Consider the following 21,753-nt stretch of genomic DNA (forward strand, 5'->3'; position numbering starts at 1 on the left):
AGGCCAGAAGTGTAATCATTTTTCTCCTGGGTTGGGTTATCATTACAGTTCTTATTAGTGCATAACTCCTCTTAAAGATGATACCGTTTGATACATAATTATTAAACATAAAAAGTAAAATTTCTCTTGAAATGGATGGAGTAGGAATTTATGGTTATTTGGTTAAAGGAATTATCTAATTGTCCCTTTATGTTTTTCCTCTGTTGTAAAGCTTTTTATTGAAATATAACATAGCCTAGCAAAGTGCACGTATCATAAGAATTTTCTCTAGACAAACACACATGTATAACCAGCACCTAGAGGCTCCTTCTCATGACCCCGACCAGTTGCTACCTGCCCTATTCTGACATCTAAATGCATAGCTTTCTGTGAGGAGCTTGTTTGTTTAATGCATACACACACACACACACACACACACACACACACACACACAGATATATACATATTATGTGATTCTATAAAGAGAGAGAGAATCACATAATATGTATTCTTTCGTGTCTGACTTATTTTGCTCAATATCGTATTGAGAGATTCATTCATGTTTTTGAGTGTTGTTATAGATTTTTCCTGCTTATCACTACTATAAAGTATTTCATTGTGTGAACGTGCCACAATTTATCCATTCTAATGTTGATGAACATAATAGCTGTGAGCTCCTATGGGCTGTCATGTATATGACCCGTGGTGAAGCTCTGTATGCATTTTTGTTGGGTTTATACCTGGGAAGGGATTGCTGTGTCACTGGGTGTACATATATTCAGCTTTCATAGCCACTGTCAAATAGTTTCTCAAAGTGTTGTACTGATTCCCTTGAGGTTTTTACATACTGGAGCAATAATCTGAGATAAGAAGGATGGGGAGGAAGTTTGCTTTTTTTGTTTTTAAAGTGAGATGAAGGATATTTTATGAGAAGAGAAGGGGAAAGGAGAAACTTAGCCTTAGGTTAATTTTTAGGATCTGGAAATCCATTCTTCTAAAGTTTTCCATGTTGTTTATACTTTGGAAAGTCCTGCTGAATACACCTCGTGGTATGCATAACCCAGTTTGAAGACTACTGCTCTACTGGGGAGAGAAGGTCACTCTGTCCTTTGAGTCCCACCTCACCATCTTTATTCTAGCCCAAAGGAAAAGAAGTGTTAATTTGGACTGGACAGTGGTTGAGGTTAGCATGTATCAGTTAGCCACTGCTACATAACAAACCACCCCAAAACTTAATGGCTTAAAAGAATAAGCATTTATATAACTCATGGGTCTCTCTGTCAACTGGGGTCTGGCTGGTCTAGGATGGCTGCATGCATCCATCTGTGGGTCAGCTGTGGTTGGGTTGGATTTGCTCATCTTAGCTGGGCTGTCACATTTCTAGGGCCTTGACTAGGATGAATTGGCTGAGTCAGGTCTGCTCCATGTTGATTTCTTATCCTTCAGCAGACCTGTCCAGGCTTGTTCATATGGCAGTCATAGTGGTTCAAGAGAGAGGGCAGAAAGTATGCAAGGCTTTTCAGGCTCAGAACTGGCACATAATCAGTCTTGTTGCATCCTTTTGGCCAAAGCATGTGATATACTAGCCCAAATTCCAAGGGAGGGGAAATAGATTCCATCTCCTGATAGGAAGAGCTACGAAATCATATTGCACAGGGTGCTGATACGAGTAGGAGTGAAGGATTGTGACTGACCATTTTTTGCAGTCTACCTCACTTGACACAAGAGTGTGGTCGTTTAGACGATCCCATGAATTTGGTCCCAGTTTGCCGTCTCTCCCTTGACCTCTTCTTCCCAGATTCCCTCCCTCTTCTCCCTGCAGAGAGTTTCTCTGCCTCCCGTGTGGTAACTCAGACCCTTTGTTTTGGTTGGGGAAAGCCAGGAGCAAGCCTGGGGGCTAAGACCTTGGCCAGCTCTGCATCTTTCTGTGAAATAATCACTAACACTCTGTGTGTGTGTGTGTGTGTGTGAGAGAGAGAGAGAGAGATCCATATTGTTAAAATCTAGGACATTGAGACATTCAGGCTGATCTCACTTAAAGGAGCTTCTCTGTGGTCCAGCCTGGCCACGTGGAGTCCGCATAGGGTGTGGGACCAGAGCCCAAGTATTCCTTTCCTTTGCACAGATTTCTAGGCTACCTGGCATTCAGATTTTCCTGAGTCCTCTGACTCAATGTAATTTAATGCCACTTAGTAGCATCCATTGTTACTATTTTAACTCTTCATTGTTGGTTAAGTAATTTCCAGGTCACTAGTTCAGTTGATCTTCTCAACAACCCCCTGTGAGACAGTTAGGCAAACATCATCACAGTATTACTAATAACACTGAGGCTCAGAGAGGTCAGGAAACTTGGTTATTGTTACACAGCTAGGAAGCAGAGGAACCAGGTGAGTTAGAAGCCCTTTGACGCCACATCCCATAGCTTTGTATTATACTACACTGACCTCTCTGCTCTGTGAGAACTAAACCGTGCAGGTGACCACAGTTTTCATCACAGAACATGCCTGAGTGTCATTGTTGGAGACAAAGTCTAGGGTGCCTGGTTTGTTGTTCTGTTTCTGGTAGTTATCAGTAGGGGGTTGGGGCTAGGTGACAGAGATCAGACCTAGAGTTTCTAGAGCTGATAGGCCAGCCCGTGGCCACTAGCTGGATTGGCCGCTAGCTGGTCTTTGTCTCTCTGCAACTATAGCAGTACCCACTTATCCTCGGTTTCACTTTCCTCAGTTTCAATTACCCTTTGTCAACTGCAGTCTGAAAATATTAACTGGAAAATTCTAGAAATAAACAATCCTTAAGTTTTAAATTGCATGCTATTCTGAGTAGTGTGGTGAAATCTCATGCTGTCCTGCTCCAACCCGCCTGGGACATGAATCATCCCTTTGTGCAGCTTGTCCTGCCTATTAATCACTTAGTATGCGTCTTGGTCATCAGGTTAGCTGTCACGGTATCCCGGTGCTTGTGTTCAAGTAACCCTTATTTTACTTAATACTGGCCCCAAAGCACAGGAGTAGTGGTGCCGGCAATATAGATATGCCAAGGAGAAACCATGAAGTGCGTCCTTGAAGTGAAAAGGTGAAAGTTCTTGACTTAATAGGGAAAGAAAAAAAAATTGTATGCTGAGGTGCTAAGATCTACAGTAAGAATGAATCTTCTATACATGAAATTATGAAGAAGGAAAAAAGTTCATGCTAGTTTTGCTGTTATACCTCAAATTGCAAAAGTTATGGCCATGGTGCATTACAGGTACTTAGTTAAGATGGGAAAAGCATTAAATTTGTACGGTAAGATATTTTGAGAGAGAGAGAGAGAGAGAGAGAGACCATATTCACATAACTTTTATTACAGTATATTGTTATAATTGTTCTATTTTATTATCAGTTATTGTTGTTCATCTCTTACTGTGCCTACTTTGTAAATTAAACTTTATCATAGGTGTGTATGTATAGGAAAAAAAACAGTATATATAGGGTTCAGTACTATCCGCAGTTTAACGCATCCACCAGGGTCTTGGAACATATCTCCCGCAGACAAGGAGGGACTGCTGTAGTTTTATCCTAATCTTGCTCAGTTGGTGGAGGACTGGCTCACCCGACGAACCAGCCCTCGGGGTGTTGGTTTTGCCTCTCGTAGGCTTACTCGGGCATTGCATTAGCTTGCTCTCTTGTTTCTCATCACCCTTGCTCAGACCAAGAAAGCAGTGTAAGGAGAAAATGGTTTTGTATGGGTGTGCTATCTGAATTACCAAAAACGAAACGATCTCAGGAATGGCTATTGTAAGAGCCGAAGGCCTGTGATTGTGATATGTTATGTTGTGCAGTGCTGGAAATGCAGCAGAAGGCAGCAGCATGGGCTGCTTGGGGTTCTTTAATTTGCAATAAAGATCAGGAGCTGGAATCCAGGGGAATGTTCCCTTGCCTCAGGAATTCTGTCAGGCACTGTGGTCACCTCTCTGGAGTGTAATTAAGGCAGTCAAGTATTTCTGTGAATATTCAGTAAATGAGAATGAAAACTATGGAGAAAAACCTTTCATTGTCTTGAAATAAAGATAGAGAAAAAGAAGAATCCTGTTTTGGGAGCACCTGTTTGGTTCCACACAGGATTGTTTGGGAGGTTAGAGCTTCATGCTGACAGGCACTTGAGCCTCATCTGGACCATTTTACTCTGCACTGACCCTGCGATTGATTCTTGTAGCCTGCCAGCTGCCCCCGGTCATATTACCTGCTGTTGTGGAGTTTTCTTGACTCAGAAAATGCTCTACTCAGAGAGGAGGGCATGGCAAAGGAGGTGCTATGGATTGAATTGTGTCGCCAAAAAGATATGTGGAAGTCCTCATCCCAGTATCTCAAAATGTAACCTTATAGGGTCTTTACAGCGGGACTCAAGTCAAGATGAGACCATTAGGGTGAGCCCTAATCCATATGGCTCATGTCCTTATCAAAAGCGGAAATTTGGACAGACAGACGTACACAGAAGGAGGATAATGTGAAGTCACAAGGAAAAGATGACCATGTGAAGACAGAGGGAGAGACTGGACTTGAGCTGCCACATGCCACGGAAGGCCTGGGACCACCAGCAGCTGCAAGAGGCAAGGAAGGAAGCTCCCCTAGAGGCTCAGAGGGACCATGGCTCTGCCGACTGCTTAACTTCAGACTTCTAGCCTCCAGAACTGTGAGACCATAAATTTCTGTTGTTTTAAGTCATTCTGTTCATGGTACTTTGTTTCAGGAGCCCTAGGAAGCTCATACCGGTTGTGTGGTGTGGGAAGGTGGGTGGAGGGGTCGGATGCAGTGCTGAGTTGGGCGGGGAGCGACTCCTTCCCCACTATAAGAAATGCAGTACAGAGCATGAGTGCAGAGCTGGACGGTCAGAAATACACTCTTCAAGTGTTGAGATCCACACCTTAGACTTTGCTCTCTGGGCGCGGGCCTCAGGACAGGCATCCCAAAGGTGTGAAATGAGGGTGGGAGCAGTCACACGCCAGCAACAACAATGTCACATGGCAAATGTAGTCACTCAGAGTAGGGTATTCTGGGCCAGAAGGCCAGTGGTGAGAGCCCAGTGAAGGTGAGAAGCAAGGAAAGCTGACCTCCTAGTTCCTGGAGAAATCTTGTCTTTCATGGGTGATCCCTGTCAGGTTAAAGAGTGGTGATGGTTGGTGAAGATGGGCGGGCAGAGGCGGGGACCCACAGTGACCATCCAGGGATGCACTAACTAGCTGGTTTTATTTTTTTAATTTATTTATTTTGTCCGCGCCATGTGGCATGTGGGCTCTCAGTTCCCCAACCAGGCACTGAACCCGCATCCCCTGCGTTGGAAGCGTGGAGCCTTGACCACTGGACCGCCAGGGAAATCCCAAATCAGCTGATTTTCAAACAAAGCCAAACTTCCAACTACCACCTGCCTTAACATTTGTCTCTTGCTCGTGTGACCTTTTCTAACCATGACATTGATTATACAGGAAGCAGCAGATAGAAATAGCTGGTCTGGAGGTATACGTCACCCTACGTCAGGCTTCCAGGGCGGGCAGGCAGGGCCGATGCTCCACTCGGGAGCTGCCCAGCATCCAGCCAGCCCGAGGCTTGAAGCCTGTGTCCCCTGGTGGGGGACAGAGCATGCCCGCGGCAGCATGCCCGTGGCGCCTCTCTGCTCCCCTCTGTTCTCCTCTGGGTATTGTCACACTCCAGCTGCTGCCAGCTCTTGCCCGGAGAAGGAGGCAGCTGCTAATTTTAGCCCTATTTAGGTCTCTAGGCAGCACGTCTCCGGACTTTTCTTTATTTTTCTGGTGACATTTTCATGTGACCTTGGGGGGAAAAACCTGAGAAGATTCGCCTGCTGTCAGGAAAATAAAAGGGGAAATCTGATATCTTGTTTTAAATGGTGATTGTATTCCTTTGCTGTTAGAAGACTTCCAGGGGCCAGGGATATGTACCAAAGGGAGTTACCTATAACCTCTGGCTTTTAGGGGGAGAAGAAAACAGGTACCTGAGGGTTGAGCCAGGGGATATAACACTCTGCCCAGGAAGATGTCTCTGGGCTGTTTGGAGGAGGCCAGGCCACCCAGTTTATGACACGGGAACATGGGATTTTGCTTGATAAACCTGATTTCCCTTTCCCCAATTGTTTGTCTGCACATTGGGTAACAATGCGAGTGGGTCCAAATGAGAGTGGGTCCACTCTCATTTGTCTTGGTTCCAGGTTGAGTTTCCTATGTGAGAAGGTTTTTGACAACATTTGTAATAAGGGACAAGAAGGGACCATTTGCATTCTGAGGGCTGTCAATCACGAAGATGTCAGATAACATAATGAGTGCTGTTATTTGGCTGACTTTCAGATGACAGATAGACAAATGATGGTCACACAGACCTGTCGTGGGAGCCATGCCTTTCCTCCGAAAGTCATTGTTTTTTTAACAAAACTAAAAGAAAACAGATAACTTATAATAAAATTGTTTCTGCTCCTGTTTTATCATTCTATTTGTGTCCACAGTTACCTATCACTTACTTTTCTCATTTTTGAAGCTTGCCTCTTGGATTACTTTTCTCACTATGGCTGCCTCAGCAAGATTGCTGGAGGGTTGGGTCATACTTTTTGCCTTGCTGTAAAGAATTGCTACCATAGGGAGGATTTTACTAAACGAAGCAAAAGTACACAGTAAGAAAATAAGAAATGTGGGAAGTGTCTCTGCCTATTTGACTCAGGAAAAAGAGGTACAGTGCTCAGATGAGTCTGGCTGAGGCTAAGATCTTTCTTTACAGAGAAAATTGCTTAAAGGAGAGGGCCTTCCCGTATTCCTCCTGGTCATTGTGCTAGGTGCTTGGGAGACAGTGATAATCAAATACAGCAAAGTGTGCCACAGTGCTTCGGGACATAGTGTTTTGGGGACAGAGAGGTGAATGGTTGACTTTATCTTCTGGGTGAGAAATTCACCATGGAGGAGGTGACCTCAGAGCTGGGCTTAAAGGATGTTTAAGTAGTAGACCTAGGGGATGGGCACAGCTTGCACAAAGGCATGGAGGCATAAAATTGTACATTCAGGAAACTGCAAGCATCTTCGGATCATAGCAGGAGAAGATGTGAAGTATGATGTCAGGGAGTAGGCTGGTTGCACTAGGGGACACCAAAAAGGTAACCTGAAGACAAGATAACGAAGGCCGTGCATGCCATGCCATGGAGCATGGACTTCATCCTTAATAGGCTGAAATAGGGGTGGGTCACAGGAAGACTTTTGCGAGGGAGTGACACAAATCTCATTTTTGAAAGATCCACGTAGAGGTAATGTGGAGGCTGATTTGGAGGAAAACAGTACTAGGAACAGGAAGGCCAGTCAGGAAGGCTATGTGAGGAATGACAAGGGCTTCTGGGTGTCAAAGACAGGAAAGATGGAAGAAGGAATCTTCAGAATTCTCCCACAGAAGATTTTAGGGAATTGCTTAAGTCTTCATATTTGTACAGTTTAATGGTTTTGGCACCTGAGACAGGGACAAAAATACTTGAGGTTTATCCACTGTTTTTGTAGCTCACATAGATTAATTTCTGAATTTTGGAGAAAGAATGGCCAGTACAGATTTCTCCTCTGTTTCCTTACCTTTGCTCCTGAAATAATATTGGTAATATTATTACATTATATTATTATATTCTACTCACATGGCCTCTTTTTCTTCTATCAAAAATAGTTTGGTGGATATCCACATACAAAAGAATGAAGTTAGACCTTTACCTCATACCATATACAAAAATTAACTCAAAATGCATCAAAGACCTAAGTGTAAGAACTAAAACTATAAAGCTCTTCGAAGAAAGTAGAGGAGTAAATCCTTGTGACCTTAGATTAGCCAATAGTTTCTTATATATGACACCAAAAACACAAGCAACAGAAGAAAAAATGGATCAATTGGACATCATCAAAGTAAACATTTTTGTGATTGAAAGGACATCAAGAAAGTGAAAATGCAACCAGAGTACAAGAAAAATTTGCAACCCATATATCTGATAAAGAATTTGTATGTATATAAGGAATTATTACAACTCAATTATAGAATAACACATAACTCAATTTAAAATTGACAAAGGTGAATAGACATTTATCCGAAGAAGATATACAAATACCCAACAAACACACGACAAGATATTCTACATCATTAACCACCAGGAAAATGCAAATTAAAACCACAGTGAGATACCCCTAAGATGGCTATAATAACAAATAAACAAACAAAAAATGGAAAATAAGTGTTGGAGAGGATATAGAAATATTTGAACCCTCATACACTGCCTGTGGGAATGTAAAGTAGAAAACAGACACTTTGGAATATAGTCTGGCAGTTCTTCAAAAAGTTAAACATAGGGACTTCCCTGGCGGTCCAGTGGTTAAGACTCCACGCTTCCACTGCAGGGGGCGCAGGTTTGATCTCTGGCCGGGGAACTAAGATTCTGCATGCCGCGCAGTGCGGCCAAAAAATGAAAAATAAATAAATAAGTAACGTAAAATAAACAGGACTTAAAAAAAAAGTTAAGCATAGAGTTACCATATGACTCAGCAATTTTACTCCTAGGTATATACCCACACAAAAACTTCGTACATGAATGTTCATAGCAACATTATTGATAATAGACAAAAAAGTGAAAACAGCCCATATGTCTATCAGTTGAAGAGCAGATAAATAAGAAGTGGTATATCCATACAATGGAATACTATTCAGCAATTAAAAGGAATGAAGTACTGATTCATGCTACAACATAGATGAATCTTGAAAACTTTACTGTAAGTGAAAGAAGCCAGTCATTAAGGGCCACATATTGTATGATTCCATTTATATGAAATGTCCAGAATAAGCAAATCTATGGAGACAAAAAGTCTGTTAGGTTGCCTAGGGCTGGGAGGGATGGGGGTTTGGAGGGTGATGGCTAATGAGCAGGGGTTCCTTTTCTGGGGTGATAAAATGTTCTATAATTGATTGTGGTGATGGCTGCACTCCTCTGTGAGTATATGAAAAGTCATTGAATTATATACACTTTACATGGGTGAATTGTATGGTATTTTAATTACATCTCAATAAATCTGTTAAAAATAGTTTAGGGATAAAAGGTAATTGATCTGACATGGTTCTCTTATATTTTCTTCCAGCCATCTGTCCATCCCTCTTTCCATCCACCCATCTATCTATCATCTATCCATCCATCCATCCAACTCTTTCTTTATCAGTCCATGCGTTTATCCATTTACCTTGTCTTCCATCCTCTTATCCCATCCTATCTCATTTTCTCCTTCCTTGCTCACTCTATAAATCAAAAAAAAAAAAAAAAAAGATTTATTGGTTATCTGCTAAAGTCTAGGAACCATTCTAGTCCCTGACTTTCATCATGTTAGTTTGACATTTCTGGTGTCCTTATGCTTTGCAACTGCCTAGCATAAGGTGACTTTTCCAAGCTCTCCAGAGGAAATGCTCTTTATCAATCCATCTGGTAAACAGATGGATGCATACAAGTGGGGAGATTGATACGTAGTCAGGGGCATGCTGAAATGGCAGGGACATCTCACTTCTGGTCACATCTCACTTCTGATGAGTCCTCAGAATGGTGTGTAGGAAATTTTCTGGTTTTGTTTATTTGCTGTGACAACTCAGTGTTAAGTATGTATGACATTCTCTCCTACCTCCTGCCTGTGGCGCAGTGCAGGTTTGATGCCTGGTTGCTGCATTTCTCATTATGAACACAGTGTTGAGTGATTTCAAGGTTGACCTGGTCTAACACAGCTTCCTTAACGAGATTGCTCCCCTTTGTGTCATCACTAATCAGTATGTTGTCAGCCGTTCTCTTGCCCAACCTCCAGGACAGTAGTTTCATAACTTTATTGCCCATCAGAAGCACCTGACAAGCTTATTTAAAATGCGTAAGCCTGAGATTCTCTAAGAGATTCTGATTCGGTAGGTCTAGGATAGCACCCCAACTCTGTATTTTAATGAACACTCTTAATGATTCTAATTGAAATGCTCTCTGTGTCACCCTTGAGACCTTTGGTCGCATAATTCGATCTGTTAATTCAAGCATTAGTTAACAATATGGGAAATTTCTAGTTTCCCTTCTGGTGTCCTTCTCTTCAAGCGTGGAAGAGTTGCTTTATGGCTAAGAAGGAGCAAGCATTATTCTATGTGTGAACCTCTCCCACTGAGTTTAGTGGGTAGAATTTATAATGAGCTTTGAGGTTCTGGAAGGAGATAAGAACCCAACAGCCCAGCACTTCTAGGAAGCATCCATATATCCAATGATGTGGATAATCCAAACGAACTTATCCAAATAATCAGCATCTATGTTTATTTTTTATAAGATTTATTTATTTAGTTAGTTTCTTTGGTTTGTTTTGGCCACGCTGCATGGCATGGCATGTGGGATCTTAGTTCACCAACCAGGGATCGAACCCCTGCAGTGTAAACACGGAGTCTTAACCACTGGACTGCCAGGGAAGTCCAGCATCTGTGTTTAGAGGCATATTTTTAGATAACAGATTTTTGTGCCCTCTTCAATTTACTTGATAGAAAAAACAAACTCAAAATTTAGGAGACAGGATGGAGGGGTCTTAGGAAGAGAATGAACCAGGGTCAGGGGGAGTGGAAAGGGGGCAGTGTTAGCTGTAGCAAAAACTCTTCTCTGAACACAGATAACTGAGTGTTGACTCCAACATGGTGGGCAGGAAGCTTTACAGTGTCTCTAGATCTGCACGTACCTCCAAATGCTGAGTGGACACATGTTTTCCTGATGAAGACATTAATGCATCAGAGCACCAAATCCCTCACGACATCACCATCAAAATGCCTTTGTGGAACCCCTAATTACACACGAGGCTGTATAAAAAAATTGAGGCTAATGCCAGCCATCCTTGTTATTTGGGATTTTGATGTCCACAACCTTGTTGATGTACACCAACAGGGAAAGAGGAGGCTTAAACTAAATTTTAGTTAAACATGAGAGAGAAAGTACTGTATCAACATCTTACGCACGTGTATCTCTTTACATTTTGCAAAGCACTTTCATTTGCATTACAGTCCTATTTTACAGATTGAACAGAATTATTATACTTATTTAGTGGGTGAGGAAACTAGAACTTAGGTGAAGTGACTTGCCAAACCCAATTAGCTGGAAAATTGCACAGCTGAGACTTGAATCCATGTCATGTAGTTTCTTCTTCAATGCTATTTTCACATGGCTAAGAAAATGCTGCAGTTTCTGCTAAACTGTCTGGAGTTGATAATTTAGGAATCCTCGTTTGTAATTCTTTGGGGTGTGAATGATGAACTACTGAACACTGCATGAAAAGAGCTGTATAAATGTGACATGAGTGTCAGCGATTAGTGTACCCTGTGTTTTGCGAGGAACTGGATGTCCATACGGTGGGACAGGAAAATCTCAGTACTTATCCTAAAAGCCCAGGAAGCCTTCCTGAAAAGGGGCAGATTTTGTTTTTCAATTTTAGAAGTTTTTTTGAACTTTTATTTAAAAATATACATAAATCAAAGTGCACGAATCTTAAGTGTACAGCAGGCTGAATTTTCATAAACTGAACATACCTGTTTAGCTAGTACCTAGCGCTCCAGAAGTTTCTCCTTGTGATCCCTCCTAGTCACAACCCACTCTAGGGTAAACAACATCCTGATGTCTAATGTCACGGATTAATTTTGCCTGTGTTTGAACCTTATTTAAATAGAATAATAAGGTACTATCAGTTCTGCTGTAATGCTTGTTTTGGAAATGCAAATTTCCATCATGATTGATGCATTAGGGAACAATTTGAGCATCATGCAGTTTAGTGTTTGCTTATGCACAGTGTTATCCTCAAGAAACTCTAGGTGAATGCAGAAAACTGCACCCCGCTGAACTGAGCCCATAGGAATACACAACACGCACACACGCACACACCTCAAAGGTCTACCAGCCACCTCAGTTCAGCTCGCATGTTGAGAGCCACACCCAGCCATGTCTACTATTACAACACTCCATCCAATGTCAGTCAACCCTCCTTCCATCACTTTGTATATAGTAACTTGCAAGCTGCAGCCCTTCTGACACCCACTTCATAAGCAAACTTCAGCTCTTTGTAAACCTAAAGTACTGTTTATTTTAGTATTTACTCATTTCTTAATCATTTTACATGTGTAAAACCATGCTACCACTTTGATTAGATTTCTATCCTTTTTTTTTTGTTCTTTTGTGTGTCACTGGCAAGGTTTTTGAGTATTATGCCCCTAACTCTGTTTTTTTTTCCCCTTAGGCCCTATGGTTTTAACTGCATGATTTTGCATAGTGTGGTGATTTTTAGGAACACATACATCAGGTTTTAGCAGATCTTACTGTATTTCTCTTTTGTGTCTTGCTTCTTCTAACATTATGTTTGAGAGATTCATCAATATCATTACATATAGCTTTAGTTTTTTCACTTTCATTGATGTATAAGATTTCATTGTATGAATATACCACAATTCATGTATCTGTTCCGCTGGACTTTTTAGGTTGTTTTTAGATTGAGGCTATTACAAATAGTGTTACTGTGAAAAATCTTGTACAGGTCTTTTACTGGACATATATACACATTTCTATTGGATGTGAGCCCAGGAGTGGAATTGCTGGGTCTTAGAATATGTATATGATCAGTTTCCGTAGAAGTCACCAGTTTTCTAATGTTGTTGCACCAATTTATTCTCTAAACAGTGTGCACGAGGATTCCAGTGACTCTATATCCTCTCCAAAACTTGGAGTTGTCCATCTTCTTGATCTTCTGCTGTGTGTGTGTGTGTGTGTGTGTGTGTGTGTGTGTGTGTGATTTCATCATGAATTTACTTACATTTCCCTGATGACTAAAGTGTAATTATCTTTGCATATGTTTATTGACCACTTGTATATTCTCTTTTGTGAAATGCCTTTAGAAGTCTTTTGGCCATTTAAAAAAATTGAGTCAATTGCCTTTTTTTCCCTTTATTTGTAAGCATTCTTTATATATTCCAGGTTAAGAGTCTTTTGTTGGTTTTATATATTGCAAATATGTTCTCCCCCTCTGTGGCTTCCATATTTTACTCTTTTAATGATGTTTTCTGATGAACAGACGTTTTTCATTTTCATTAAGTCCTGTTTATCAATCTTTTCCTTCATTGTTAGTGGTTTCTGTGTCCTTGTTAAGAAGTGTTTGTTTACACCAAGGTCACGAAGGTATCACTCTATATTATCTTCTAGACCTTTTACTTTTTTACTTTTCCCATTTACATCTCCACTCCATTTAAAACTAATTTTTGTGTATGATATGATATAGGGATGAAGATTTTTTTTTTCTGTGTGAATATCTAATTGACCCAGCAACACTGATTGAAAAGATCACCATTTCCCCAATGATGTGCAGTGCAATCTTTGTCATAAATCAGATGTCCAGTGGTTTATTTGTTTCTTGGGCCAATACTGTAATGTCTTAATTAGTGAAGTTTTATAATTCTTGTTGCTGATAATGTAATTTTTAAAAAATTTTTATTTATTTATTTATTTTCATTTTTGGCTTCATTGGGTCTTCATTGCTGCATGCAGGCTTTCTCCAGGTGCAGAGAGCAGAGGCTACTCTTCATCGCGGTGCACGGGCTTCTCATTGCGGTGGCTTCTCTTGTTGCAGAGCATGGGCTCTAGACGCACAGGCTTCAGTAGTTGTGGGTCGCGGGCTGTAGAGCGCAGGCTCAGTAGTTGTGGGTCGCAGGCTGTAGAGCGCAGGCTCAGTAGTTGTGGCTCACATGCTTAGGTGCTCTGCGGCATGTGGGATCTTCCCGGACCAGGATTTGAACCCGTGCCTCTTGCATTGGCAGGCAGATTCTTAACCACTGCACCACCAGGAAAGCCCTGGTAATGTAATTTTAGTAAGTAGCAGGAGACAGAGGCTGTATTAAGTTTATGTGGTCATTGCAGAACATGAACTCTCCATTTATTTTTACTAAATATATTTGATTTTTGTTGCAAAGACACTTACGAGCAGCAGGACTTTAAGGCTCATTTGTGAAAACTCCTGAGAATAAGAGGACTATCCATGTTATTATACTATATCAGAAGAAAATTACCCTCACACTCCCTGGCTTGAGCCTCTTGTGCGGGCAGAATAAGTTCATTTTTTTCCAATTTCGCAAGGAACAAATGCATCCTACTACTGCATGCCCTATTCTAATCCTTTTAGGCCTAATCAGCAGGCTATGAACACATCCCCAAGCCCCAGGATTAGAAGTCAAGACAAAAGCCCATAAGACAAGGCATTGAATCCTATTTTTTACTTTTATGAAAATAATAATGTCTCTGGAAAGTAAAAGTGTGTTTATTTTGAAAATATTTTTTATACAATGAGGAAATTTTAAAAGTTACCAAAAAGGGCGAGCTGCTCAAGAGGGGGTGGGGGAAGCTGCCGCGGCCGGTCGCCTTTCTCCGCTGCTGCTGGTTGGCTCATTTCAATAAAAGTGTTTTTTCTCTCTCGCTCGCTCTCCCCGGGGGAACAGGCGGAGGCGTCAGTCCGCAGCCGCCGAGTGAAAAAGCGACGCATACGCAGTGAGCGTCTCCTCAGCTTCGCACGGCCCGGCCCCAGAGAAGAAGGAGCCCGTGTCCGGCCGGGCCGCCGCAACCGGGCGTCGGCGCCTCCCTGCCCACCTCACTCCCGCCGCGGCTCCTCCAAGGGGATTAGTGGGCCGCCTGCGCGGCTCGGCAGCCCGGGAGCCATGTTGTCCGGGGGGCTTGACAACGCGTGAGGGACCCGCGGCCCCTCCCGGAGGCTCGGACCCTCGGCGTGAGCTGGAAGGCTGCTGCGGCGGCGGAGGCCTGCGCCTCGGAGGCGCCTCGGGTCTGCCAGCCGCTGGGACCCGGACCTGCATCCGGTCGCCGCGGGCGTCGGAGGAGCCGCTTTCCTTGTGCGCCTCGCCTCGCCAGCTCTCGGGACGCGGCCCCCGCACTTGCTGGATTTTTCAAGTCACATTCAGTTGATAGGATGAAAAAATTTAAGAGAAGGCTATCCCTCACGCTTCGAGGAAGCCAGACTATTGATGAATCGTTGTCTGAATTGGCTGAACAAATGACTATTGAAGAAAACAGCAGCAAAGATAATGAGCCTATCGTGAAGAATGGCAGACCTCCAACCTCTCACAGTATGCATTCCTTCCTCCACCAGTACACAGGGTCCTTCAAGAAGCCTCCATTGCGGAGACCACATAGCGTTATTGGAGGAAGCCTTGGCTCCTTCATGGCAATGCCCAGAAATGGAAGCAGATTAGATATTGTTCATGAAAATCTAAAAATGGGATCAGATGGTGAGAGTGACCAAGCTTCTGGGACATCATCTGATGAAGTCCAGTCACCTACGGGTGTTTGTCTTAGAAATCGTATACATAGACGGATCTCAATGGAGGATTTAAATAAGCGGTTATCACTGCCTGCGGATATCAGAATACCTGATGGATATCTTGAAAAGTTGCAGATAAACAGTCCACCATTTGATCAACCAATGAGCCGAAGGTCTCGGAGAGCTTCCTTATCAGAAATTGGGTTTGGAAAAATGGAAACCTACATCAAATTGGAAAAGCTTGGAGAGGGTACATATGCAACAGTATATAAAGGAAGAAGTAAATTGACAGAGAATTTGGTGGCATTGAAAGAGATCCGGTTGGAACATGAAGAAGGTGCACCCTGCACAGCAATAAGAGAAGTTTCACTATTAAAGGATCTAAAACATGCAAATATAGTAACGTTACATGACATTGTTCACACAGATAAATCTTTGACTCTGGTCTTTGAGTATCTGGATAAAGATCTAAAACAGTACATGGATGACTGTGGAAACATCATGAGTATGCACAATGTTAAGCTGTTTTTATACCAAATTCTACGTGGTTTGGCATATTGCCACAGAAGAAAGGTGTTACACCAAGACTTAAAACCACAGAACCTCCTCATTAATGAAAAAGGAGAATTAAAGCTAGCAGATTTTGGACTAGCCAGAGCCAAGTCAGTTCCCACAAAGACCTACTCAAATGAAGTTGTCACGCTGTGGTACCGGCCGCCTGATGTGCTTCTCGGTTCCTCAGAGTACTCAACACAGATTGACATGTGGGGTGTTGGTTGCATTTTCTTTGAAATGGCTTCTGGAAGACCTCTGTTTCCAGGATCAACTGTGGAAGATGAACTGCACTTAATTTTCCGACTGCTAGGAACTCCATGTCAGGAAACTTGGCCAGGTGTTTCTTCAAATGATGAGTTCAAGAACTACAACTTTCCAAAATATAAACCACAGCCTCTAATTAACCATGCACCCAGGTTAGACTCTGAAGGAATCGAGTTGATAACAAAATTTCTTCAGTATGAATCTAAGAAAAGGGTTTCAGCAGAAGAGGCCATGAAACATGTGTACTTTCGAAGTCTGGGACCAAGGATACATGCTTTACCTGAAAGTGTATCAATATTCAGTTTGAAAGAGATTCAGTTGCAAAAGGACCCGGGTTTTCGAAATTCTTCTTATCCAGAGACAGGTGTGTTTGTCATAAACCATTTCACGTGTCGATCATGAAATTTTGCGTGGAACCAAGTTTTGGGTTTATAAATTGATCGGTAAAATTATTGATGTAAAAAACAATGTACAGTGCATTCCACAGCTGTGTATGTTTAGCATTGCACATACTCACTTTCCTGTATGATGTGGGCAGCTCAGTAATTCTTCAGAGAGAAATCTGACTCAGTCAAATCAGGGATCCTGAAAGCTGCAGATGGCACAAAGACCTTTTACAAGTGGCCTGGCTTGATCACTGCACACGCCATCCCTGGCACCTGAGGCAGAAGACACATCTTGTGCTTCCCTAGTCATCAGGTTCATCACTTCGAAGCATAGAAGCTATAGACTGACCCCATCAACAAAAGGGTCATTTAAGACAGTGCCGATCACTCTTACCGTGGAATATTAGCTTTTGCTGGTGGGAACATTAGCTTCATAGAGTCAACAAATACTGTATGTGGGATAAAACTGAACCTTGAACTGCCTCATAAAATGACTTTATATTTTAGGACATGGGAAGAACAGAAGACAGAGCATGCTCTTTTAAGTCTGGTAACATGGTTTCAAGCCCAGCCCCCCAGCCTTTCTTATCAATCAAGGACTCAGATCTGAAGGCAATTATTTCTTTTGGTGGACTTGGAATCTTCGTTTGTCTACACTGTCCACTTCACAGTGGAGTCTTTTTATTTCAGACCTACAAATTGTTTTTATATTTGTTGTCACAGTGTGACAATTTTTTTGTACAGTTGGTTTTAAGGTCTTCTCTGCCATTAGAGCCAGTAGGTTACAGCTGTTGATGTAACTGTAGCTGCAATTTTTGTGCAGGACTGAGAAACACAATGCATTATTTATTGCGGAATCATTGCTGCTAAATAACTACTGTCTGTTTATTTAACACAACAGTTGAATGCCTGAAGAAGTTGCAGTGGCTTTATTATACGTGAATGCATCTGTTTCTCCTCACAAATTGTTTTACTGCTGCATTTTTTCTTTGTTTGTTTTTAAAATTAAAGTACAGTGTTTCCTGGAATGTAAATCCAGCTTTGCTTAACAGTAAAATAAGTGAGCCAACTTGAACACTCTTACATTCATGCTATATAATTTTTTTATTGGACATTGGCAAATAGAGTAGTAAGAAATTGATAAGCACATTATGTTTAGGAAAGCATGTGATGCAGAAGTTGATTCAAGCAAGTGAATACCTGACATTTTGGAGATCTCGCATTAAATACCAGTAAATTAAAGCACCAAAATTATTTATTTTTATTTTTCCTCATTTTAGAAATATTTACTGCATATTATTGGATATTTGTATACTAATACACTTACCTATTTTACATCATGCTTTAATTTAGTTAAAACTAAACCATACAAGTCCAGTCAAACATCAGAGGTCTTGTTTTGTTTATTTGTTTTAAATACAATTCTTTTATTAGAATGGATGATACTTCATTGGGGAACAGTTTTATTTTTTAAAATTTAAAAAAAAAAGAAAAAAAAAAAAAAAAGTTACCAAAAAAAGAAAAATTACCCATAATCCCACAGCCCAGAAATAATCATTGTTAACATTTTTGTCTGTGCTCACAGATCTTGCAGAAATGCATCTTTTATCTTCTGTTTGTGAATTTGTTATACTATTAACCATGGAGTATAAAAATTATTTTAAGCCAAAATCCTAGATATTTTATATAAAACATGTTCTCATTTATATTTAAAATAATTTTGAGGAATTAAAGGGTAATTGGCAATATATAAAGGTCTACAATTTGGTCATCATTCTAAAACAAAAAATTTCAGCATCCGCAGTTATTCCAATTTTGAATAAAATTACACACTCAGATCTTCAAAGAAGGAATGGATGATTTTTTCTTTATCATATTAGGTCCCTAGAACTGATATAACAGAATACCATAAACACAGTGGCTTAAACAACAGAATTTATTCTCTCACAGTTCTGGAAGCTAGAAGTCTGAAATCAAGGTGTCAGCTAGGCCATGCTCTTCTGGGACCCTGGGGAGAATCCTTCCTCGTCTCTCTGTTTCTGGTGGTGGCCGGCAATCCTTGGTGTCCCCTGGCTTGCAGCTGCATCACTGTGATCTCTGCCTCTGTCATCACATGGCAGGCTCTCTGACTGTCTGTCTCTGTGTCTCTCTTTCTTCTTTTCATAAGGACATCAAACATATTGGATTTAGGACCCACTCCAATTGACTATGACCTCATACTTGATTACATCTGCAAAGACTGAATTTCCACATAAGGACACATGCTTTGGGGGTGATACAATTCAACCTATAACACCATTTCCTGTCCTTACCCACTCCACCAGGGGTGGGTGTACTTGCCAGGACATCTACCTTTCAGTGTGACCAGCAGAGATGCCTCAGACAGGCATGTTCTGTGACACATCTTGGGGGAGTCACCCTCTGCAGTGCCCTGACCACCACCTTCCCTGCTCCTCTCACCACCACTAGCCTTATTACCTCTCTACTCCCCTTTTCTTAACCTCATCCCAACGTCTCTGCTAAATAGTTTCGAGAGTCTTTACTAGAACTGATGGCCTCTCTCCAGTTTTTATAAGAATACAAACTAAGGGTAGAGATAGAACTATGGGAAGGAAACAGGTTTGTTTCTTTTTTGTTGTTAAATTTCCAGATTGAGATTCAGAAACAATTACTGAGTGTCTCTTTTATGCAGCCACTGAGCCAGTTTCCTCTGATATGTGTGACATCCTTTATTTTAAATGTTATGCAATTTTTACTGATGAGGAGAGAGTTTAAGTAGGTTGAATCACACGGTAGGTAAATTTCAGAGTAGGGTTTTAAATCCCTAAATGACAACTGGAAGATAGGAAGATGATAATAAATATTCTGGCCCCATTTTGGATGTTCGACTGCTGGCAGCACCCAAGCCCCACCCTCCTTCATCCCCTTGTGTCCCATCTCTGGGTAAGCCAACAGAAAAACGGACTCTCTGCTTCCCTGGGTGCTGGTGGCAAACTCAAACCATGCAAACCCAGCCACTGCTCACTCTGGCCCCGCCCCCAACCACGACAGAAACCAAAGCCATTTGCCCCTCCCTTTCAGGATGGCTTGGGTGCCTGCTTTCCCCAGAAATCCTCATTATGTGAGTAATACAACTTTTTATACCCTCTTGGTACACGTGTGGCATCATCATTTCTCAACACCTGAAGCGCTTTTGCAGAAGGTGGTGGCGTTCTGCAGGGCAACCACAGATAAAAATATTCAAGCAAATTGAGTGCTGTTGTGCTAATCCTCAGAGGACTGCTATGAACATATAGTCAGTGTACGTTTCGCTGAGGAGACTTGAAGCCATGCATTTATTTATTTATTTATTTTTATTATTATTATTTTTTAACATATTTATTGGAGTATAATTGCTTTACAATGGTGTGTTAGTTTCTGCTTTATAACAAAGTGAATCAGTTATACATATACATTTATCCCTATATCTCTTCCCTCTTGCATCTCCCTCCCTCCCACCCTCCCTATCCCACCCGTCTAGGTGGTCACAAAGCACCGAACTGATCTCCCTGTGCTATGCGGCTGCTTCCCACTAGCTATCTATTTTACATTTGGTAGTGTATATATGTCCATGCCACTCCCCTCTCACTTTGTCCCAGCTTCCCCTTCCCCCTCCCCGTATCCTCAAGTCCATTCTCTAGTAGGTCTGCGTCTTTATTCCCATCTTGCCCCTAGGTTCTTCATGACCATTTTTTTTTTTTAGATTCCATATATATGTGTTAGCATATGGTATTTGTTTTTCTCTTTCTGACATATTTCACTCTGTATGACAGACTCTAGGTCCATCCACCTCACTAGAAATAACTCCATTTCGTTTCTTTTTATGGCTGAGTAATATTCCATTGTATATATGTGCCACATCTTCTTTATCCATTCATCTGTTGATGGACACTTAGGTTGCTTCCATGTCCTGGCTGTTGTAAATAGAGCTGCAGTGAACATTGTGGTACATGACTCTTTTTGAATTATGGTTTTCTCAGGGTATATGCCCAGTAGTGGGATTGCTGGGTTGTATGGTAGTTCTATTTTTAGTTTTTTAAGGAACCTCCATACTGTTCTCCATAGTGGCTGTATCAATTTACATTCCCACCAACAGTACAAGAGGGTTCCCTTTTCTCCACATCCTCTCCAGCATTTACTGTTTGTAGATTTTTTGATGATGGCCATTCTGACCGGTGTGAGATGATATGTCATTGTAGTTTTGATTTGCATTTCTCTAATGATTAATGATGTTGAGCATTCTTTCATGTGTTTGCTGGCAATCTGTATATCTTCTTTGGAGAAATGTCTATTTAGGTCTTCTGCCCATTTTTGCATTGGGTTGTTTGTTTTTTTGATATTGAGCTGCATGAGCTGCTTGTAAATTTTGGAGATTAATCCTTTGTCAGTTGCTTCATTTGCAAATATTTTCTCCCATTCTGAGGGTTGTCTTTTCTTCTTGTTTATGGTTTCCTTTGCTGTGCAAAAGCTTTTAAGTTTCATTAGGTCCCATTTGTTTAGTTTTGACCTTATTTCCATTTCTCTAGGAGGTCGGTCAAAAAGGATCTTGCTCTGATTTATGTCATAGAGTGTTCTGCCTATGTTTTCCTCTAAGAGTTTAATAGTGTCTGGCCTTACATTTAGGTCTTTAATCCATTTTGAGTTTATTTTTGTGTATGGTGTTAGGGAGTGTTCTAATTTCATTCTTTTACATGTAGCTGTCCAGTTTTCCCAGCACCACTTATTGAAGAGGCTGTCTTTTCTCCACTGTATATGCTTGCCTCCTTCATCAAAGATAAGGTGACCATAGGTGCGTGGGTTTATCTCTGGGCTTTCTATCCTGTTTCATTGATCTGTATTTCTGTTTTTGTGCCAGTACCATACTGTCTTGATTACTGTGGCTTTGTAGTACACTCTGAAGTCAGGGAGTCTGATTCCTCCAGCTCCGTTTTTCTTTCTCAAGATTGCTTTGGCTATTCGGGGTCTTTTGTGTTTCCATACACATTGTGAAATTTTTTGTTCTAGTTCTGTGAAAAATGCCAGTGGTAGTTTGATAGGGATTGCATTGAATCTGTAGATTGCTTTGGGTAGTAGAGTCATTTTCACAATGTTGATTCTTCCATTCCAAGAACATGGTATATCTCTCCATCTATTTGTATAATCTTTAATTTCTTTCATCAGTGTCTTATAATTTTCTGCATACAGGTCTTTTGT

General features: G+C 41.4%; 2 protein-coding genes across 12 annotated transcripts in view; both read left to right on the forward strand.

Annotated features, from left to right (window-relative positions):
* Positions 1-21,753, forward strand: part of HHAT (hedgehog acyltransferase) — a 516,536-nt gene that overhangs the window by 314,632 nt on the left and 180,151 nt on the right. For 6 of the 11 annotated variants that reach the window (XM_082464272.1, XM_082464278.1, XM_082464279.1 and 3 more), the window contains one exon: positions 4,421-4,679. The exons of the other annotated variants lie outside the window; for them this stretch is intronic. In XM_082464272.1, the coding sequence (XP_082320398.1) occupies positions 4,421-4,659 (239 nt within the window). In that variant the 3' untranslated portion in view covers positions 4,660-4,679. Of the gene's footprint in view, positions 1-4,420; positions 4,680-21,753 lie in introns of those variants that run through there. 11 annotated transcript variants of the gene reach the window in all.
* Positions 14,460-17,983, forward strand: LOC309662034 (cyclin-dependent kinase 17). The gene is made up of 2 exons (XM_082464377.1): positions 14,460-16,499; positions 17,029-17,983. Exons 1-2 carry the CDS (start codon positions 14,966-14,968, stop codon positions 17,064-17,066), a joined length of 1,572 nt encoding a protein of 523 aa, XP_082320503.1. The 5' UTR covers positions 14,460-14,965; the 3' UTR covers positions 17,067-17,983.

This window comes from Balaenoptera physalus (assembly GCF_965194825.1).
Source record: "Balaenoptera physalus genome assembly, chromosome: 1".
Lineage (NCBI taxonomy): Eukaryota > Metazoa > Chordata > Mammalia > Artiodactyla > Balaenopteridae > Balaenoptera > Balaenoptera physalus.